Source organism: Maylandia zebra, linkage group LG11, assembly GCF_041146795.1.
Source record: "Maylandia zebra isolate NMK-2024a linkage group LG11, Mzebra_GT3a, whole genome shotgun sequence".
NCBI lineage: Eukaryota > Metazoa > Chordata > Actinopteri > Cichliformes > Cichlidae > Maylandia > Maylandia zebra.
This window is the reverse complement of record NC_135177.1, coordinates 8,396,784-8,417,735: the sequence shown is the minus strand read 5'-3', so window position 1 is coordinate 8,417,735 and position 20,952 is coordinate 8,396,784. Positions and strand designations below refer to the sequence as shown.

Here is a 20,952-nt window from a genome sequence, read left to right as displayed (position 1 = left end):
GATTTCCCTCCATATCAGATATCATTAAGGACGGGAGTGAAGTGAAGAAAGGGATGCCAGATCTGATGCAGACTATTTATATTCAGGCAGCTCGGGCTGATCTGAGTAAAAGACAGGCAACAAATTCAGGGAGAGCTCTGCACCCCTGAGACCTGATATAATATATTACTTATTGTGTATAATTCAAATAGCCATCCATCTCTAGTTAGTCATTCCGCTTGCATCAGGCCTTTCACATTCATTATCATATCAGTTAACACGATTTAATGCAAATGGCTCCACCCAGAAGCAGTGCCTACATATCAATTACTGACAGACTGTTGTGCACGACAAGAGTTATTATGGTAACAATGCTGAGTTAAATTGCACCTGAGAGGAAGTGTGTGAATGCGAATGTCAGGCATGGATAAGACATTACCCGGGAACATGAAGAAGAGGAATGAAATGTTTTGTCCCCACTCTATTATTCTATAAAGGACCCTTTTGGCACTTCATGAGCCTCCAACCAGATGCTAACTCAAGGGGACCCTACATCTCAAATCAATGTTATTTCAACAAATGGTGATGAAATAACCTACACTCAGAACCTCTACTGGTAACTAGATTGCCACCCACTATGTCTACAGAAGAAGAAAAGAGCACAGAAATCATTAAGTCTCACAGCTCAGGATCAATAGCTGCATACAAATTGTGCTCATGCCATTTGCAGGGATATTTATCTCTGCAATTCTCTTGCCCCCCAGGTATGAAACATATACAGCAGTTTCAGTCCTAAATGATACATCCATCAACTGGTGAGCCAAAGTGACAGCTGATGTAAATATAGCACATGTAGACACCTTTATTTCCAGGACTCAACAAATAATATGTTTTGAAACAATGACAGAATCATTTTCAGATGCTTTGTGCTTGTGAGATTTAAAGTGCAGGGATGCATGCTTTTACGAGTTCATTTGTGCTGTTTTGCTCTGTGAAGAGTTGCAACTAGTTCTCCCCACTGGGACTTTTTTTTAAGAATGAACCGAGTCCTAGAGGGCACTGCATTTATAAGCAGATGGTGGTGGATTCACACTCCCACAGGAGATCGCTACAACATTTATTTCCCTTTAGAAAAGCAGTCAACCTAACAATGAAAACGAAGCAAACGCCAGAAAATAATGCCTCTCAAATGGCGAGTCAGCAGCGATAACTGCAACATTCTCATCCCACAGCAAAATGAGTTTAATGTATGAGGGATGTATATGTCAGGAATTGGAACAAACCAGAAGAGAGACAAGTTTTTTTCCCCTTCTTTCATTAAATAACTGCAGAGGTCTGATATAGGTTACATTATCTTTGCTCTAAGTACAATTTTCTGCAGAGGTAAACTCTCAGTTATCCAAGCCTGCTGATAAAGTGTCGGCTACACATGGGTAGATACTCCCTTACCATTTTTGTCGCTGATACGTTCTCCCTCGCCTTACTGTGCCTTTTTCTGTTTTGTGCACCAGTGGGCTGTTTCCATTTTGTTGGTGCCATCATCAACACAACACCAGACCAAAACCAAAAATCTATCCTCTATACTCTTTGACTCACATCCATATGAGTCTTCGGAAGTCTTTGCATTTTTCACCAAAAATCATTCTTTAAAAGGAATCAAGACTTTGTTTTTTTTTTTCATGTCACATACTTGATGCTGTTACAAAAGTTTTTAAAAAAGACATCAGCATATCTGTTTGGGTAAAGCTGGCCAAAGACAGTCGAACAAAGACTGGACTGGACAAATGTTTCCGATGTTTGTTGTCTTCACCGCCTGTAAATATCTCTCAAAACTATGAAACATGTAGTTTAAAAAACAGTTTCTGATGCCTAACCTGTAAATTACTACTTTGCCCCAAATCCTCCAGAATACCCCTTGGATATAAGGGTAAAATCCCGGCTCAGTGCAGCCACACATTCCTACTGGTGCGATCAGCCAGCGAAATTTGCCTCCTCAGCACTGGTGACTGCTTCATCTTTACCCCGTGGCAATAACGCCAAGTCGATTGCAACTGTTCATGGAAATTTAGTAGAATCTTTGATGGATGTTTAATCATTTATGAGCATGTTAGAAATGACTCATGCTCAGTACTAAACTACAATCATTCAAAGAAAGTACACAGTTTGACAAGTTTAAGTTAAAAATTCATAGAAAATAAAGAAAGACAGATAAATGAAATCAGTTTTTGTATGTTAATCTGGAAGCTTTGAAATTGGTTTTTGCATGCTGTCACATTTGTGCAAGTAATTCCTTAGTTAAAGCTCAAGCTTTTGTGTCAGGGCTGAAACAGCCATTCTCAAAGTCAAGAGGAGAGCAGCCCACTTAAAATTCACAAATTCCCACGGGGCCCACCCAATCTTAAATCTTCACTTTAATCAAATTAAGAGAGAAAAACAATTTCCTTGAAAATGTTATTCAAAAAGCATTAAAAAAAAACAAAAACACAGGCTGTTAGCTATAAATCGCAATTGCAACCCAGTCATATGCAAAGAGTTAAGGCAAATATGCAACCCACCCGCCACTGGGACACAAACGTCAATACAAGAGCAGTAATTAGGTTTCTTATTCACTTTTTGTATAAATAAATCCATTTATATAAATATGTAACTGAACATTGTACACACTTTCAGATTCACTGGTCTATAATGTCAGTGGGAGCAAGTAACATTTAAAATGGTGATCTCAGGCACACTCTGAATGTGAGTACAGAAGCTCCGCCCACCTGCCGTTCAAAACTTCTGTTTGTGAGCAGCAGCCAATCAGAAGAAAGTTGGCAGGAGGGAAGAGAAAGAAAACACCTCTTTTCAGCTAAGAGATAAGTGAGGGGCTATTAAAGATAGTTAAGGATTATTCTACTAGAAACTAGGACTACAACTGCACAAGTGGAAATTAGCATAACAGACCGTGTTTAAGGTGAGAGAAATAGTCACAAAAGGATTTATAAAGTAAACTTTTTGAGTCCCAGAAATCTCAGCCCAACACACACTAGGCGCATTCACTGTTACTTCAGTAACTTTCATATTAGGCTGATTAAATGGCACACGGCATCCTGCTCTGGATATAAATTGTAGGCTGTAGCATCATCCAACACTGATATAATTGGTGTGTGCACAACCTTGGCAACCTTGTGTTCCGCAATATATAAAACTTTGTTTATTAACTGGGAAGTTTGTTTGTCAAACCTTTATTTGCTGATAAGGAACCCTGTTCCTCACCTTTAGCAACAAAGCTGCATACAAAGCGCAGGTCTATTTTATGGTCTACTGTGTCACAAGCTCATGTTTGAGCTTATTTATGAGGCATAATGTCATACATAATTATTCAGAGTAAACCTAAATAAAAGCAGACAATTCTAAACAAAGATGCAGCTCAACAACAAAATGCAACAATGACCTGTTAATACTGTGCTAGAGCCAATAGTGTCCTAAACCTGACCAACTACATCCCTTTTTACTCACTAATTACAAAGATTTCTCTTCACCAAGAGTGTAAAACAGATTTGAATGCTCAAAGCAAGACATCAGATGCTATCTTGATAAGGTGTGTTGATGTTTTGGAGAAAATTATGTCAAGATACACTTTTAATAAATCACTGCAAAAGCTGAAGTTTTCCATGATTTAATTGTAGTGCCTGATGATGCCAGAATGAGAGACTGCATCCCTAAAGTCTTTGCTTTGAGCAAAATACCGTCAGAGCTGTCAAAACCATGAACATTTTTAAATTAATAAAATGTTATCAAAGTAACAAATTTGCATTCATCTCATCTGCCAGTGTTCAAGTGCTCAGACATGCTTTACTCTCTATATTCAAACTGCTATATGGCTAATGAATGAGTTACTGCAGTTGCAAACGAGGAGGTTTTCCTTCTCTTTACATTTTCCCTCCCATTTTTAATTCATATGTATTGGGAAGGCTCGATTCAGTCCTGTGCACAAACAGAATTTTAAGAAATAGCAATGTGGTCTGGTTTCAAACAACTTTCCAGAACCTGTGATCTGCAGAGATTTCAAGAGAGTTGGAGCAAAGTATGAACACGGAGGAGCAGAGGAGAGCACAGAGGCTGGGAGATATCCAGTAGCACACAGCCGTCCGCACTAGGCACACATACAAAGCCAATTCCAATCTCCAGATCGCCAAAGAGAGAATGTGTGATTAGCAGAAAAGAGGAGGATATCAGAAGAAGAAAGAGAGCTTCAAATATTTAAAGAACATGTTCAAAGACAGCAGGCAGTAGTAAAAATGTCTTTTAACTTCATTCAAGCATCCACATTTGATTCACAAAGATGCTTTAACTCTGTTAATCTTCTGCTTACTAAAACAGAAGCAGAAAGACTCTGTTGGATTAAATGATAGAAGATTCAGTTTTGCAAGTATTCTTCTGACCGCAGCTCTGAGCTGTGAGCTTATGCTAAACTAGAATATCGATATCAACACAGTAACTGGGTTTTGTGTTTATACTACGTGAAAATATTAGTTTAAATAATGTGTATTTCACACTCACATTCTCCAACCGTTTCCTAGAAATGTGTCTGAACTCACTCTGTGCTTACTATATAGTGGTCTATTGAGTTTTATTGAGTTAGCTATTTTGCAGTGCTGTCCAAATGTTTAGTGAGTATTGCTACACCATATATAGTGTCCTCAAATTACCCTGCAGTGCTCTGTAAAAGTAGTGCAGAACCAATAATCAAGCTTTTTAGACCATTATGAGTTGCACAGAAGGGAAAAAAAGGCAGACAGAAAAGAAAGTGCATCACAACATAAACTCAATCCAAGAACAGGTATTTAAACATCATTTGTAACACTTCCTTGTTCGAATCCTGGCCAGAGTTTGTCTGTGTGGAGTACTACAGCTTACTGCAAGTTCAGGTCTGACGGCACTAGCCATTTCAAATCCAATCTGAAGACCTACCTATTTGTCAAGGCTTTCACATCTCTCTGACACCTCTTATTCTGTTTTAGCTATTGTGGTCTTTTATCTCATTGGATGTTGTTTGCATGTGCATGTGTATACATGTAACTTATGTTCACGTATGTGTGCTTGTGTGTGAATGTGTAAATTTTTGTATATGTATGTGCATATTTGCATGTACACATATTTTTCACAAACAGATATGGATGTCTTACAATGTTTTTGTATAATGTTTTCATCTTATCTATTTTAATTCTTTTCATTATATTATCCCTCTGTTCAGCACTTTGGCCAACACTTGATGTCTTTTAAATGTGCTACCTGACTTGACTTCTGGGTCCAGACTCTGTTTCACGTCCCAAAGTCAAACAAACACTGTGGCATTACTGAGAGTTACAAACGGTCTAAATTCTTTCATCTTTAATAAAATGATCAGTGTGGTTGCTCTACCAGGTGTAACAATTAAGTTTAACATCCAAGCATTCACGAAAACGGAATTTATGAAATTTGAAGGAGTTAGAAGTTAGCATGAAGTTAGCTCGCTAGTTTCCATCTAAGCATCATATACCATGTTCTGACTGAGAGACTTCTGAAAAAATTCAAATGTACAGCTCTGCTTTCACTTCAGACATAAATTAAGACAGAAAACTAAACAGTTGTGACTTTTGTAGGGTTACTGAAGTTAGGCTAGCTGGTATATAATGATGTGCTACGTGGTGGCCAGCTACACAGCTAAGGTTAGCATAATATGAACACATTAGCACAGTGAAGCTGGAGGATGAAAGCTAACTTTTTTCCCAATCGATAAAAGTTCACATGAGGGTTCCCAATGGTTAGGGACAAATGTAATTGCATGGCAGGATGCTATAAACGGACCAAACTTTAGTGAGTAGAACAACCGAGATAATCTATCCACAGGTTAGTAATTAAGATACCGCTTCATGGGCTGGGCTGTAGTTACCATCGTAAGGTTTTAAAAACTGAGCTTTAAAATGAATAGTGATGATAAAAACCAAGAGAGGCCGGCAGTGATCACTGACTGTTTTAGGGACATGTTCAGATTTAATAGAGCAAGATACAAAACATTAAAACAGGTTAAAAACACAACAGCCTTAATAAACACAAAGTAGTTTGGACCCGGAAGCAGGTTTCGTCACGTTATCACTTAAAGACTGGATTCCACAGTCTTCATGGATGTGAGATAGATGAAGTGCAAAGAATAAATTGTTATATGAATGCAGTAAAAAAAAAAATTACTTGTAGTCTAAAGCGCCATGAGTGGTCCATAAGACTAAAAAAATAAATGTGACTACATTACATTGTTAAAAGAGTAGGAAAAAATATCTAACTACTCAAGTGTGTCAAATACAAAAGTTACTGCAGCTGACACCCACATAGCCATTTTCAAAAGCTGTACTAATACACTCTTCAAGTGGCCGGTTATTTTATCTCACATGAGTTAAGGTGGTTCACCTAGAAAGTGTATTTAGCTACACCTCCAATTATATTATTTAAACTGCAACCTTGCACATAAAAGCCCTCTAGCTACCCCTCTAAAGTGACACTAATTAGACAGAAACCAGCCAAAGGGGGCTGAATTATCATGCCTTCCTATCATCTGGGTACCTGTGTGGGTGAGTGAAAAACAAAGAATTAAAAAAAAGACTGGTCACAGAGTATACTTCAGCTGGACTGCAGGCTTCAGTGATTGGCAAAATGTCTGCGTTTCCCAAATGTGTCTCTATCATTCACATTAATGAATCGCCCTTACCTTGTTGAGGAGGCATAAAGGGAGCAGCTGCTCGCTTCCCTGAATAGCAATTCAATTAATCGGCTATATTTTAAAAGCTTCTGTGTAGTTACAGCATTTTTGAGATGCTTTAAAAGGACACTGGGCTTTCAGACATTTATATTATACATCAGTGATCAATGAGTATGATGTCCTTTGCCTTGAGGTAATGAGTCTTAAGCAATTATCCCAGTGAGCCAGTAGCTCCCCTTCCAAGCCGCGGAAGGTTTTCTAGCAAATACCACAGTTGATTTCACTAATTATTTCCTGCCTCTCTGATTGAAGGTGTGTTAATTAGTAAAATCAGCTGGTGGAACGTTTGGCTGGAGTGAAACACGCAGAGTCTACCAGAAGACCGGACTCGTCTCCTTTAAAATGAAATGCTGTCCTCTGTAACCCAAGCCAAATGATAAATATGGCTGTGCAATGTTAAAAGGTTCCCCCCCAAACCCTTCAAGAACAAAAGATGCATCACCATCCCAGAAAACAAACAGCAGACTACTTTATCTCATCTCTGATTTCATTCATCATGACACAGTTTTAGCCTTGTAGGCGAGCCTTCTCTGTAAAGCTGATAAGTCACTTCGGCTATTGCGCGACATTTTTTTTTTTTTTATTAAGATTTACTCAGCTGTGACTTTGACCTTCATATTTTTGCTCACCCTTTCAGGTCCGTCCTCAACTATTTTTCTCCCCAAAACAAAAACACACTGCAACACATCAGAAGGAAATTGTTCTCTTTTCAAAGAGGAAGGGGGAGGTCTAGCTTTGCAAACAAACAAATCCATCAGCTATTGGCATTTGAGATATCAAAAGTGACATAAACGAGCTGCGGACACAAAATTCTCCCGACTCTCGCGCAGGATTATTGGAGTCTGAATTACCTCTGGGACACCTTTACGTTTCACATTCACTCACTGTTTATGTTCATTTTCACTCACGGTTTGTTTAGGCTCAGGCATTAAACTACTCGTTTAAGGTGAGGCACGAAAACTGTAGGATTTGCAGAAACGCATCTGCAGGCTTTAGTATGCGCACAACCGCACGTCTCCAAAGACAAAAGAGTCAGAATGAAATTAAAGCTCCTACTGCACAGTTTCTGTCTCCCCTCTCCTCTCCCAGCAGAGGCGAAACAGGATACAGCAGCTAACCCTCTTGCCTTCAGAGCCCCCTGGGCCTTCTAACAGCATGTAGTCAGTGGGAAATAATCTTACTAGAACACTGGTTTACCAAAACAGCCCAGATAGTTAGTGCTGATCCAGCACTCCAAGCCAAAACATTACCCACTCCAGAAGAACATCTGGGTCCATTCTTCTTCTTCTCACAACAACACACAAGGCTGAAGTGAGCTTGACTCGAGCACACAGAGCATAACATAAAATGCATGAAGATTACACAAACATGAATAATAATCAGTAACCATGAAATGTCTCCCACACATTGTTCGGATTAAGAAACGTACTTTAACGATATTAAACAAGTGTTAGCGTGACGACTTTAGATTTTACCCCCAGCATGCACTTCATCGCTGTAATGACATCTTGAACAAACAGTGTCCCATCACCGTAACTGATCAGTTATGCAACACCAAAAAATGCAGTTTTTGAACAAAATGACTGTCTTCAAATAAAAAGTTACTTTCGGCTGCTGCCGTATTCACATGGGGTAATCACCACAGCGGGTAGCTCCGCATGTTTGATTTAGCAGATTTTGAATACCGGATTCCCTTCATGATGCAACCCCAGAGGGATTTGTGTCTCCTCCAGGGATCAGACGGCTATCAGTTTAAAGTCAGCTACACCTAATGCAGTAAAACCAGTAATGAGTCGCTGGTTTTAAACTGAACTGATTAATCAGAAGATAAAAAAGAACATGAATAGAAAGCAGCTGTGTATTTTTTACACTTGCTTTCTCCTAAAACAGTCAAATAGTATCTGCATGATCGCTATGGAAGACTTTTCTCCACCTACAGCAAGGCAAAATACGCCTGAGGTAGAACCAGTAAGGATGGCTGGAAAGTTCTGATTTCTGGCTCACTCTGCCTCATCTTTTCACACATGCAGAAGGATCTCAGATCATTCTCAATGACACGCACCATAATGTGGAGCTGATCTGTAGTGTGGAGCTGAGGCCAAACAGAGGTGAGAGGAGACGGATAAAGACCAGAATGGCTGCCCAATAGAGGAAATCAGGCTGGAAATACAGGTGGATGCACATTTCACTGTATGAATTAGCTCTGTTCAGGTCATTACATTGTGTACACTGCTGCAGTAAGTACCAGCTGACCAGACTAACTCTACAACAATACTTAAAGCCATAGTTCATACAAGTCTCAACCTTTCTTTGACCCGAGGTCCAATCGAACTATAAAGTCTATTAAAGGTCTCTCGGGCATTTATGTCCAAGACTTCTGCACTACTAGCTAATAAAATAAGGTACACAGTCAATAAATTGACTCCGTAGCTTTTTGCAGTGTAGCAGAAACACGGAGACGGATTTAGACAGAAACAGGATCTTCAGTGGATGTGTGCTGCTGGAAAGAAAACATTTACAAAAAAGATGAGAGGAGCGCGAGGGATTAACATGCAAAGGATGGTGAGACTAAAGCGGCAGCATATTCAACACTTTGTTTTAGTACTGTCAAAGTTTTTCTGCGTGACTCAGCTGAAAACTGTCCCAAAAACTGCACATCCAAGAGACACTGGCTGGCCTGCACGGCTGCTGAGGCAGAAAGCGAGGAGGAAAGTTTGTGGGAAACATTTCAGCCCTTACAGTATGCCTCGCACTTGACTTGGGGGTGGGTGGGGCTGCCCTAATATCTGTATACATTTTTACATGATATAAAGTGTCCTACTGAAATATCACCAATACAATTCCTTTCTCTAACACACAATGACGAGACAAGCCCAGACATGTCTGAGAGTGAGAGCAGCTAGTTAGAAAAGTGTTCTCACTAAAGGTGGAAACAACAAACCTGTTTCAACAAACCTTGAGGCACAAAAGGACCGTTGAGTCTGCTATAAAGGCATGTAAGGAGGAGATGCTAGCAGCTGGTGATGCGTAACGCAAATGGAAACAAACGACTCCACCAGCATCACTGGAGCATTTGCCTGTTACACTTTGTATGACAGGAAGAGCAAACAGTGGACGGAAAGTAGCTTTAAGCAGCTGATTAAAAAGCTGAACCCACCATCATAGGCAGGAAACATTTTTTTATTTCAGTTTTATTATGCAACAACATTGTGCAGCTCCTAAACTTTACATATTTCACTTACTTTAGTTACCGTTAGACTAAAGCAGCTGTGTTGTAGTTTGACTTTCATGATTTCCATTCAAAACACTACGTAAGCTTCTTTTGCATTGACAGTTAACTTATGCTACGTCGCTATAATCCTCCTCCTGCTGCCACTTAGTTTTAATAGGTTCACATAATGACAGCAAACAGTTGGAAAAGAAAGATGGAAATTAATTTTATCTGCACTAATAAATGCTGCCGTCTATAAGTTGCAATCACAGATCTTGTTTCTTTTTCTACACTATCAGAAATATCTTTATCGTAATATTCCTCAAAATATCGGTGATATTACTTTGAGGCTACAGAAAAACGCCACGTTTACATGGATGTCATGAAAGACATGAGGCTCTTCGCTTTTGCATTACACACCTGAAACTCTGACATCCCTGTCACGCTGTATTTTGACTGTAGTAGCAGGTTTTGATAACAGTGATCAGAAAATGCTGATTTGGAGCAGAGTCTTACAAATGAAATGCTAAGAAATGGCGTGTTATTCAAGGTGTTAACCAGCTGAGGTATTTTATTTTTTTAAATGCAGCCACAAGGATCAATTATCCACCCTTTCTGTTGTTTTTTTCTTGAAGCCTCTTAGTCACCACTGGCACATTCCTTAAACAAAGGAACTCTTAAGTATTCACATTCTGAGTGAGGAATCCAGGGTCTGCATTCAGTTTTTCACCCTTCTTTCCAAAAATGACCCTGTACTTGTTAGAGCTTTGTAATGGCCTACGAGGTGCCCCATACTTTTTGCTCTACTTTGCCTGCTTCACACAATTTTCTCATCCAAGGACACTTTGGCATGTGGACCGAGGGAGCTGGCAATCACTCACTTCACTTCCACCAACAAGGTGAACAAGGAAAGCTAGATACATCACCATTAGCTGTTTTTAACCCCATTTAATGGATTTTCGCTTAAGGCGACCCTGATACAGTATAATGAATATTGCAGCAGCCCCATAACTTTTCAAGCTTAATGAATCTGGCTTTCAGAAAATGAGGTACACTTGACATGCAAACACATTCTTCTCGTACAAGGTTATCATCCTGCACGCCTCACTTGTTCATTTAAACAAAAGCAAAAGAACGAAAGATTATCAAAAATCAGCCAGAAATCTCAACTCTAATTCCAAATAAAGTAAGATGTGATAAAAAAAAAAAAAAGGACCAGTCTTATTAAGACCTCACTGCGCTCTTTCTTCCTTTTTCTTTTTGTTTTGTAAGACTATTTTGTCTTTCATGGGAGCAGTAGTCTCTAATTTCTCCTGGGAGCCACAAGCTGCTGCTATCTCAGCTGTGTTTACTAATCTTCCCTCGACACCAATTTCTCAGCCCCGCAAAGTTAATACTGGTCCAATGTAAATAGCCTTATCTCATAAACTCTTGTTATTCCCCCCACCTTAGCTGCCCAATGTGATACATGGTTAGAAGTCAACACAAGGGGATTAAGTCAGAGAGGAGGAGAAAAAGACAAAAACTTCCTGTGCCTGTATCTGCGGTAAGATTATCCACCTTAAATAACACGGCAGAGAAAATGTCAAGTTATAACACAATGAAGAAACGCTGCTGTCAATATACAGTGACAACATTTAGGAGAGGAACATGAATAATACACGGGTTCTTGTGCAGGGCTGAAGGATGAGCGTCTAAGAAATGAGACAGAATTTGTCTCCTGGTCGACGGATCGATAGTGGACTGACGCTCACAGCCGTCGTGTGCAGATTACGCTACCTGCCTCATTCCACCTGTGCAGGTCTGTTCCACTGATGGCTCTGGATTGTTGTAAATGCCATGGCAGTAAGTTTTAATTAAACCCGAAGGGAAAAGAATTAATAATCTCATTGCCTGCTGTGAACTGGATGGCGGCTGCAGGCAGATTCTCGCTCGAATGCTGATGATGTGTGGCTGAATGAAGAGTGATTTGGGATTAAATGTGAGATTTATCGAGTTCAGAAGTGTATTTGGATAACCACCTGCAGACAAGAAGTGATTTTAATGCTTTAAATCAAAACCACAAGTACCCGGCTTTTAAATTACCCCTGCAGGGTGTTTTTGACCGTTTTCAAAGGCTACTTGAGTTGATAGTTTCCAAACGGACAGAATGTTCCCTAAAGCCTGCATTTATTTCTTTTTAGATGATGTATCTGATTGTATCCTATCTTGTCATCTCTCCATCTGTTCCTCTTAGCTGCCCCGTCTTTATGTCTACCGAATTAGCTCTGTTCTACCAACAAATCATACCAGTGCTTTCTTTGAGGCTTAAAGAAACGGTTCCTCCTATTTAGTGTGCAAGTGCTCTCCCCATCCTCTTGTAAAAGGAACACTTAAATGTACGTCTGTGTCATGGATTTGTTGCATTCTCATTACCATATCATACACTGATTGATTGGTTAAACCCGAGGGAGGTCAATTTCTTAATCATATTCCAAGTTTTCCCCCAGTAGAAGTAGTTTACCGGAGAGAGCACTGCAGCCACTGGTATTTTATGCTGAGAAGCTGAAACAGCAATCTTCTCTTTGTCAGATCCCTGTAGGTATTTGTTAATGCAGAGATGGAGGAGCGCCTTATAAACTATGCATGCCATCACCCTCTGGCAACCACCAGTGGAGAAGATGATGGCAGGGAAATGCTGGTTTCCATTAGTCCTGTGAGGCTGGTTAACATAAAATTATCCTTGGGGTTAGCAGGAAGCAGATAAAACCAGGGTGAGGGCTTCATTAAATTTGATGCATAACGGACACAGGACATTTTTAAAGGCCGATAATGCCAGCCACATTAATACAAACAAGTCTATGTATTTCCCAGACATGAAAACAGGGCGCCTGTGTCCCATGCACGCTCGTGTGCCGTGTTTCAGTGTCTAAAAAAACTACAAAGTAAAGAGGACAGGGAACCATGAGCACAGAGTACTCACCCTTCAGCAGGTCAGAGTTGGCAGAAGGTGAACTCTGTGTCCTAAACAACAGCCAGTCAAAGTCATCCTCCTCTCCTTGGGTGAAGTCACACAGATTAGGGTCTGAATCCTCTTCGAACGTGCAGCCAGCAGCTAAAAGGTGAGAGGAAAACGTCAACTCAGTGACAGAAACAAAGTACATCAAGACAGATTCACCTCAAAGGTTAAAACTCCACACAGGTTAATACATAATTTTCTACTTTCATTGAAATCAACAGCCTATTTAGTGTTGAAGATGAATAAGAAAACAATAAACTAGATATTTGTTTAAGAAGCCATAACTAGAGAATGCAGCGGTTATTGTTTCAGCTTTAGTGTCATGGTAATTTTATGAGTCACAACTTAATGTGACCTGTTTTTTAAATTCCCCCCGGGACTTCTTCCTTTTATGGAAACTGGGAAAAACAAACACAGCTTCACAATGTCTTCCTCCTACATCTTCCAATCTTAGCTGCCAGCCACAACTAGATGTGCATCAAAGCCACACTCACCACCTCTCGACGCTTTCTGGCCAAATAAATAGCCTCAGCTCAGTGTTGATGCGAATGCCAACGACACAGCCCTGGTTTCAAGTAATAACTTAGGTGTAACAAATTGGTACAATAACTGTAACAGGGATTGCAACTTGTGTCTCTCCTAGAGTCGTTTTTTCACCCATAACAATTACAAAGATGTTTCACTGTGAATGCTACATTATTTGTGCTAAAATTCAATAAAGTGATCAAACAACACTGTTGTAGCAATTTGCAGACAAACTGCTGTCAGAAATCAACAATGTGACCACCAGTCACATTTTAATGCAGGCTCAACCCCATGTCGTTCTCAGTGTGCATTTCAAGCACACCAACTTGTTCTAATATGAATAAATTCTCTCCAACCAAACCAACAATAAGCCCGAGCCATGTGAGCGATAATTACCTCAAACTCGCACAAAAAGAAACAAAGCCTGGCAAAAGCAATGATTACCCCTGAATCTGAGGCGAAATACCCCTCCCATAAAGCATTGACAAAAAAGACTACACATCCTAAAGCCCTTTCACAAAGGCATATACAAATAGCAATAACATTTGCAGAAAGCAGCCACTCTGGGGAATGTAGTGATTATAATAATACCTCACAACCTGCCATTCTATGCGCCAAAAAGCAAATTTTTTCAAATTATATTTAATAGCTATGGCTTTAATGGCCCTTGGGTCCAGAATAATGTGCTTCAGTTGTTGCTCTCTGCATCTGTTGCCATATTTCACATTAGTCCATCGGCATGAGAATTACACTCTAACAGTGGGCAGTTTGAACTGCTCAGTCATAAGACCAGAGGTTGTGTCAGTACTAATTGGAGCAGGACAGCACGAAACAGTCACGCTAATGACAGGAATAACCACAAGCAGGTTCTGAAGGTGACCCCTGTGATATACAACTTTATTGCTGCTCTTTTTTCTCTAATCCTCAATTTTGAAAAATGGCTTCAGTATGACAGGCTGCAGAGAAAAACACATGCAGACTTTCTGTAGTGAGGAATCATAACTCTGTTACTATTGTGACCGCTCCAGTTGTTATAGTTAGTTAGTTATAGGGCAAATAATATTGTAGCATCTGATTTTTATTTTATCCTGTGGTTTCTGGGTGTGTGTGGGTGATTTTCAATGCTGTAGTGCAAATAATCAAATCAGAGGCTGACTGACTGTCACATCGAGGGCATTGATCCCACAACAGTGGAGATGACACTACTTGGGGGGTTGATCAGATCAGTGCCATTCCAGCTTTTCATTAAATCTAAAAGCACTCCTGTTTCAGAGTGAAAACTACCATTTAATAAATAAAAAAGAAACTAGATTCAAAGCATCGCAGGACTTGCCCCAAAAAACCTAGAAATATTCCTGCTGTGTATCAACAGCTTGTCTGATAATTGATAGATCAGAGTTCCTTACAAAGGTGAGATGCACAGCTCTTTCTTGCAGCTTGTCGAACTGCAGCTACAACTCGAGGCTGCTGTTGGTGGCATCCTGCAGTTGTGAAGGTCGTCTCTAAAGAAATTACACTCACGGTCTGTTGGCTTTGCAAGTGATGGTACATCTGCTGTGATGGGCTGCTAGAGAGGAACGACCACTCTCCCGAGTGAAAAGATAATCCCTAACGTGACATCATTGACGAGTTAAAACTTGTGCTCCATGATGATGTAGACCACATTACAGATCTGAGTCATTTTCACATACTTATTTGCTCTAAAAGTCTACTGTTGTAAATGGAGCAGAGGGTACTTCAACATGTATGAAAAGCAGAAAAGGTTTAGCATCAAAGCAGTCTTTTGTATATTTTTTACAGCATAATATATTATTTTAATTGACAGCATGTTGTGCTGTTTAAATTTGAGCTTACTGCATATTAAGTACTGAAATTAAATGGCACAAGTAGGCAAAGAGCACAGAAGGGGGTTTCATTCTGGCACGCTAAACTGCTGACTGGATCATCTGTGTCTGAAGAGGAAAACATGAGACTAAGCATAGTGCACATAACAATTTCATTAAAAAAAATTATAATATCCTTGTATTGTAGGCAGCACGGTGGCACAGTGGTTAGGGCTATTGCCTCACAGCAAGATGGTCCTGTGCTCGACTTCACCATCTGGCCAGAGTCCTTCTGTGTGCAGTTTGTATGTGGTCCGGTATGCACTTAGTGGGTTAGGTTAGTTGATGATTCTAAATTGCCACCCAACAATGTGACTGTGAGTGCAAATGGTTGCAGACTGACGACCTGTCAGTCTGCAACCTGTCTGCGACCTGTCCGCCTCCTGCCCTATGACACTTGGGATAAGATAGATGTCATGTTGACAGCGTAAAAAATAGCCTATTCTAACAGACTTCAGAGTATATAGGACCATTCTGATTCCTGAACTATTTTTGCAAAAATAAATAAATAGAATGGAAATGAACAGATTTCCCGTTTCCTGGCTTAGATAAGGGAATATCTGATTTAAAAACAAAAATCAGGTTAAGGCACTAAAACTAAATTAAAGTTAACCCGCTGACTAATTTAGCAACTCAATCCTCTTCTCTTTCTTCCTGTCATGTGGCAAGCACCTCACAAAGGCAAAACAAATGTCCCAAACTACACTTGAAAACAGACAAAAACAACATTAACCATATAAAGCCACACTAGCAGCCATATAGTGGCATATTGAGACAAATAGATGCTTTGACGGACATGCTAACCTGCTTAAAGTACCATCCAGCCTTCTGATTTATAAAATTGTGTGTTGCTGCTGTCTTGTTTCAAAGGTTACCACCAGTCCAATTTATTGAACTGCGGCACAAACAAACACTTAGGGTGCCCTTGCCTACGGCCAGCCTATTACAATATCGCTACAGCCTTCACTGATTGTATGATAGCACAGGAGCACATTTACAATCATGTAAGCTTGGTCCATTGGGTGACGGTAGCAGCCAACCAGGAGAGGTGGGAGTGTGTGCATCACCCTCTGGGTTTGATTTATTGCCCCATGCTGGGCTGTTACTGCACAGATCTGCTGCTGAGGCCAGGGGTTAATTGTCCCGCACTGGGGTCTATTTCTAATAGAACAGCCAGAGATATGGGACCTGACACATCCAAACGCTGGCACTATATTATTCCCCGCTGCTTCAGTAAATGAAGCACACAGACTCCTCCCTACAAAAGTCTCGGAGAAGGAAGCCAAGATCTGAGGCCAGAGCTACCCGGGAATGTCATCTCCTTTAGAGCACACTGGGAGAGATCCAGCTCATCTATCATGACAAGCACTCTCCCTCCGCTGCTCCTTCTGGAGGACCGATGGATGTGCGGGGTGTCAGTGGCCATTTTTTACCTGAATAATTACAGCATAATTTAGTGCACTGACCAGTGCATAGCTAGACACCGCCAAGGTTTGGTGGCTGAGAAAAAAGACTCATTTAAGAGCTTGAGCCACTGTTCATCCTGTTGTTGGCTGATGTATGTATTTGGCAACATAAAATGAGATGTTACTACTTCTTGGATAAACACTTTCTAGGAATGACACAAATGAATAGAATAAATCAAGATAGACGACAACGTCCAGTCTCAGTGTTGAGGCTTTCCATTTTTATTACAAAGGAAGTGGCTAATCTGCTGTCAGCCCCTTCTTCTCTCAGCATTTGCAGCTTGCAGAACCAGCAATAAGGCTTTTTCTAAAAGATTTTCTTATGAATCTTCCATGTTTTTTATCGTAATCCCAATAATGTAAATTTTAAATGCATATTTAAATTCATAATAATTATTTATTTACTTGCCAAATCAAATCAAATGTTTTACTTTTTTGAAATCTGACCAGCCAACACCAGTCAACTGCTTGTTAAGGCAAATATCTAATCAGCCTGTCACACGGCATCAACTCAGTGTGTTTAGGCATTCAGACATGTTCAAGATGACCTGTTGAAGTTCAAACCAAGCATGCAAATGGGGATTTTCCAAGCGCAATCGTCTCTCGAATGCACAGAGTGGTCAGAAAAAGAAAGAAAGCTCAAAAAAGGAAACAGAGGCTACAATTCACCCAACAGAAAACTTGAAAAATTGGCATCCATAATACTTTCTATCATTAGCTCAGGCTGGTTGTGACGATAATGGTGTGGAGGATATTTTCTTAGCACACTTTAGACCAGTTAGTACCAACTACATATCATTTAAATACCACGGCCAACTTATGGATTGTTGCTGAACATGTCCATCCCTTTATGACCACAGTACCCATTATCTGAACACACCATGTCACAGAGGACACAACATCGCAAACTGGTTTCTTGAACACGACAATGAGTTGAGCACCCATTGTATTCAAATCGCTTACACAGTCACCAGATCTCAATCCAATAGAGCACCTTTGGGTTGCAGCAGAACAGGAGATGCACATCGCAAACGTGCAGCTGACAAATCTGCTGCAACTGCATCAATGTGGACTAAAACCTCTAAGGAATGTTTCCATCATAAAGAGTTAAGACAGTTTTGAAGACATATGGGGTTCAACCTAATACTAGCAAGTGCATGCTATATTTTAGGTATATCATTTGTAGAGCAAATGTCAGCCGTGATGAACTAGTTTTCAGGATTTAATACCAGTAGAAAACATAGTGGAACTGCTCAGTGGTGCTAAATCATCACTCTGTGGTTCTCTACATACAGCACAGCTGTGAACTGATGGGAGGGTCTGACCAATCGGGTGGTGATTTATAGACTAAAGTGAAAACGATTTGTGTCACTTTTTGGTTTCATCTCTTTGTTTAACACTAATCTCAGTATTTACTGTAGTTTACGCTTGATCTCCACAGATTAAGCCACAAATAAATCAATACATAACCTCTCTGACTTGACAGAAAACAGAACTAGCTTCAGATTTACACCGAGGAAGTGAGGAGCCGGGTTCTGTCAGAAGACGTATGTAGTGTGTCCTCCATCATTTCATACGGACATAAAAGAAGGTGAAAACTGGTTTGCAAGACTCTCCAATTTGGCACAGCATTCGGGCTGATACGTAAAAAATCTTCCCCAGCTTTATGTGAGCAGTAAATCATGTCTATGAGTCTCTCTCTGCTCATATCAGCAGTTAGTGTCACATGTAGCTCTTCATATTAGATTTGGTATCTCGCCCTCTGTTTACTTGTATAATCCCCCGCCTTGCTATCTAATTAGAGTGTCGCTGTGCACGGTGAATATTGTCAGAATCTCTGCTTATCCCTTTATTTGCATACGTTTTAGGCATAACATCGCTGGCCTAAGCTTCTTTAAAGGTACCGCTACTCTGACAAACTTTTCACTTGAATAAATCATAATCAGAAACACAAGCAGAAGAGAGTCCTTCCTGAGCCACAGAATACCTAAGAGTTAAACTGTTGTTGGTATTTCAAGACCGTTAAACGATCAGTGGACAGCCATCAAAGTGAAATCTTAAAGTGTACGCCCTCTCTTTTCTAATATTTCAAAGAAGAAGAATGACACACTTTTGAAACAAGAAAGTAATCCTTTGATCTGAAACACTGCAGCTAATCTTTTCGCTCCTTCCGAGATTCCATACAGAGAGTGAGCAGAATAAAAACTGCAGATTCCAAAAGGGCAGTGTTTGTACAGATTGTAAATTAGCAGCACTTGTTTGAGTACCAAATTGCCATATCGACCACTCACAGAGGCAGTAAAAATCTGTATGGGAGAACATTGGGGTAAATTAGCTCAAGTAATGTCATTCGGTTGGGTATATAGCCACATGACAAAAATTCTGGGACTCTTGACAACAGCTCAAAGGCGGCACAGAAATCCTTAACATTTTTAATCCTTTAATCCATGTCATAAGACCCCTGACCAGGTCTGAACCGCAGAGTCCTACCTGTGGCTCAGACTTGCAAAAGATTATAAAATATAACTATGCTAGGAAGTGAAAGAAATGCTAATAAATAGCATATTTTCTTTCAGAAAACAATAGACTGTGTTTATGGATAAAATGAGGCGACTGCAATGCTATGATACAGGCTTCATCACTGATGTGCAGCAAACAGCCAAATATCTGAAGGTGAAATTTGAGATTTGCACAGTATATCATCATATCACCCATACCTGCATGCACTATTAAATAAGTGGAAAAGTAAATGGAGCAATCATAAAGGAATATACACATTATGTGTCATAATGTGCTCTCTGTCCACTTTAGCAAGTCTATAAATGACTCGTGTAGCTCACAAATGGATTATTGCCAGCAGAGTTTTTCGTGGTAGTTTTGCACTGAGCAGCACTATTTGTAAAGTGGTGTTATTTAGTCTTAATTGGACAATCAGTGATTGAGAGGATGTTTCTGCCCATAAAGGATCTTTCAGGGTCTTTTCACCTCTATTTATCTTGGCTTCAATATAGAGAGTTATATACTGCAGCACTCAGTCACTTTAGACCTTTACTGGCTCCCACGTATCATAATTTTCCACCACAGCTCAGATGTGAACGTTTTTTCCCCATAAACACGCAAGGTTGAGTCGGTAACATCTACAAGGAGGTCCCATCACTGGGTGTGTGTTGCTCTGTTTGTTGAATGTGTCGATGATATTTTCTTAGCTACTTTATTGATGTAGATGAGAAGATATTTGTTGTTGTTATGTTCCAGTACATACATGGCTCCATCATTCAGCCAGTTAGCGTAACTTAATCTAAAAACTGGAAAGAAAACAGGAATCCTGATTCAGTTTAACCTGAGGTCCATCTGAAAAATGAAGATTCAAGGAAGAAATGCGACATTATAGAGTGTGCTGCATTAACAGCTGTTGTGAGAATGATTTAGAAGAAATGTTACCTTTGGACAGAGGCGGGAAAAGTTTCTCCCCCCTGATTTTACTTTTTATGTGAAGCTAAGACAGCTTGAAAGGTATCAACGGTAAACTTACATTTTACTGGCATATATGAGCGTGACATTGATCTTCTGCTACAATCCTCAGCAAGAAACTCTATTGCTGCAGGTGTAAAAACATCACTTTAACACACAATTTCATCAAATAAGATCCAAGTTGGCAGAAAATCTGCAATTACTCTTTCTTTTCCCTGAAATTCCTAGAATTTTATTTGGATACCATTCAAGACTTGGCATTGCACGTGGAAGGTTTGATATCCTGTGCAAAAAATAAAAACTATATTGAAAGAAGAATGATAAACACATGCAGCTGTAAAGCATTTTGGTCTTTTTTGGGGAGGGTGAAAACACAACAGAATTCAAAAACACTTGAGACCTAGCTGCTTGTTTATAACAAAAATTTTTAAAAATTAAAAAAAGGTTCTGCTCCAAAAAAAAAGATGCGCATGCTTTGCCCTGCTAGAAATTCCAACTTCTACCCTTAATTATTAAGCAGCCCTATAGGTAATGAACACCAGAACCTGTCAAATCATCCGGGAAATGCAGCCCGGCGAAGAGGCGAAGATGCTTGTTGTATCATCCACAGAAGGGAAACAAACTGTGCTGAGAAGCTGAGAGCT

At 39.9% G+C, this 20,952-nt stretch overlaps 1 protein-coding gene across 4 annotated transcripts in view; it reads right to left on the bottom strand.

The window, feature by feature from the left end:
* The window catches only part of ptprub (protein tyrosine phosphatase receptor type Ub), a 195,117-nt gene that overhangs the window by 127,683 nt on the left and 46,482 nt on the right, over window positions 1-20,952 (bottom strand). For all 4 annotated transcript variants that reach the window (XM_076889732.1, XM_076889733.1, XM_076889734.1 and 1 more), the window contains exon 2: window positions 12,928-13,059. In XM_076889732.1, coding sequence (XP_076745847.1) covers window positions 12,928-13,059 — 132 coding nt within the window. The remainder of the gene's footprint in view (window positions 1-12,927; window positions 13,060-20,952) is intronic.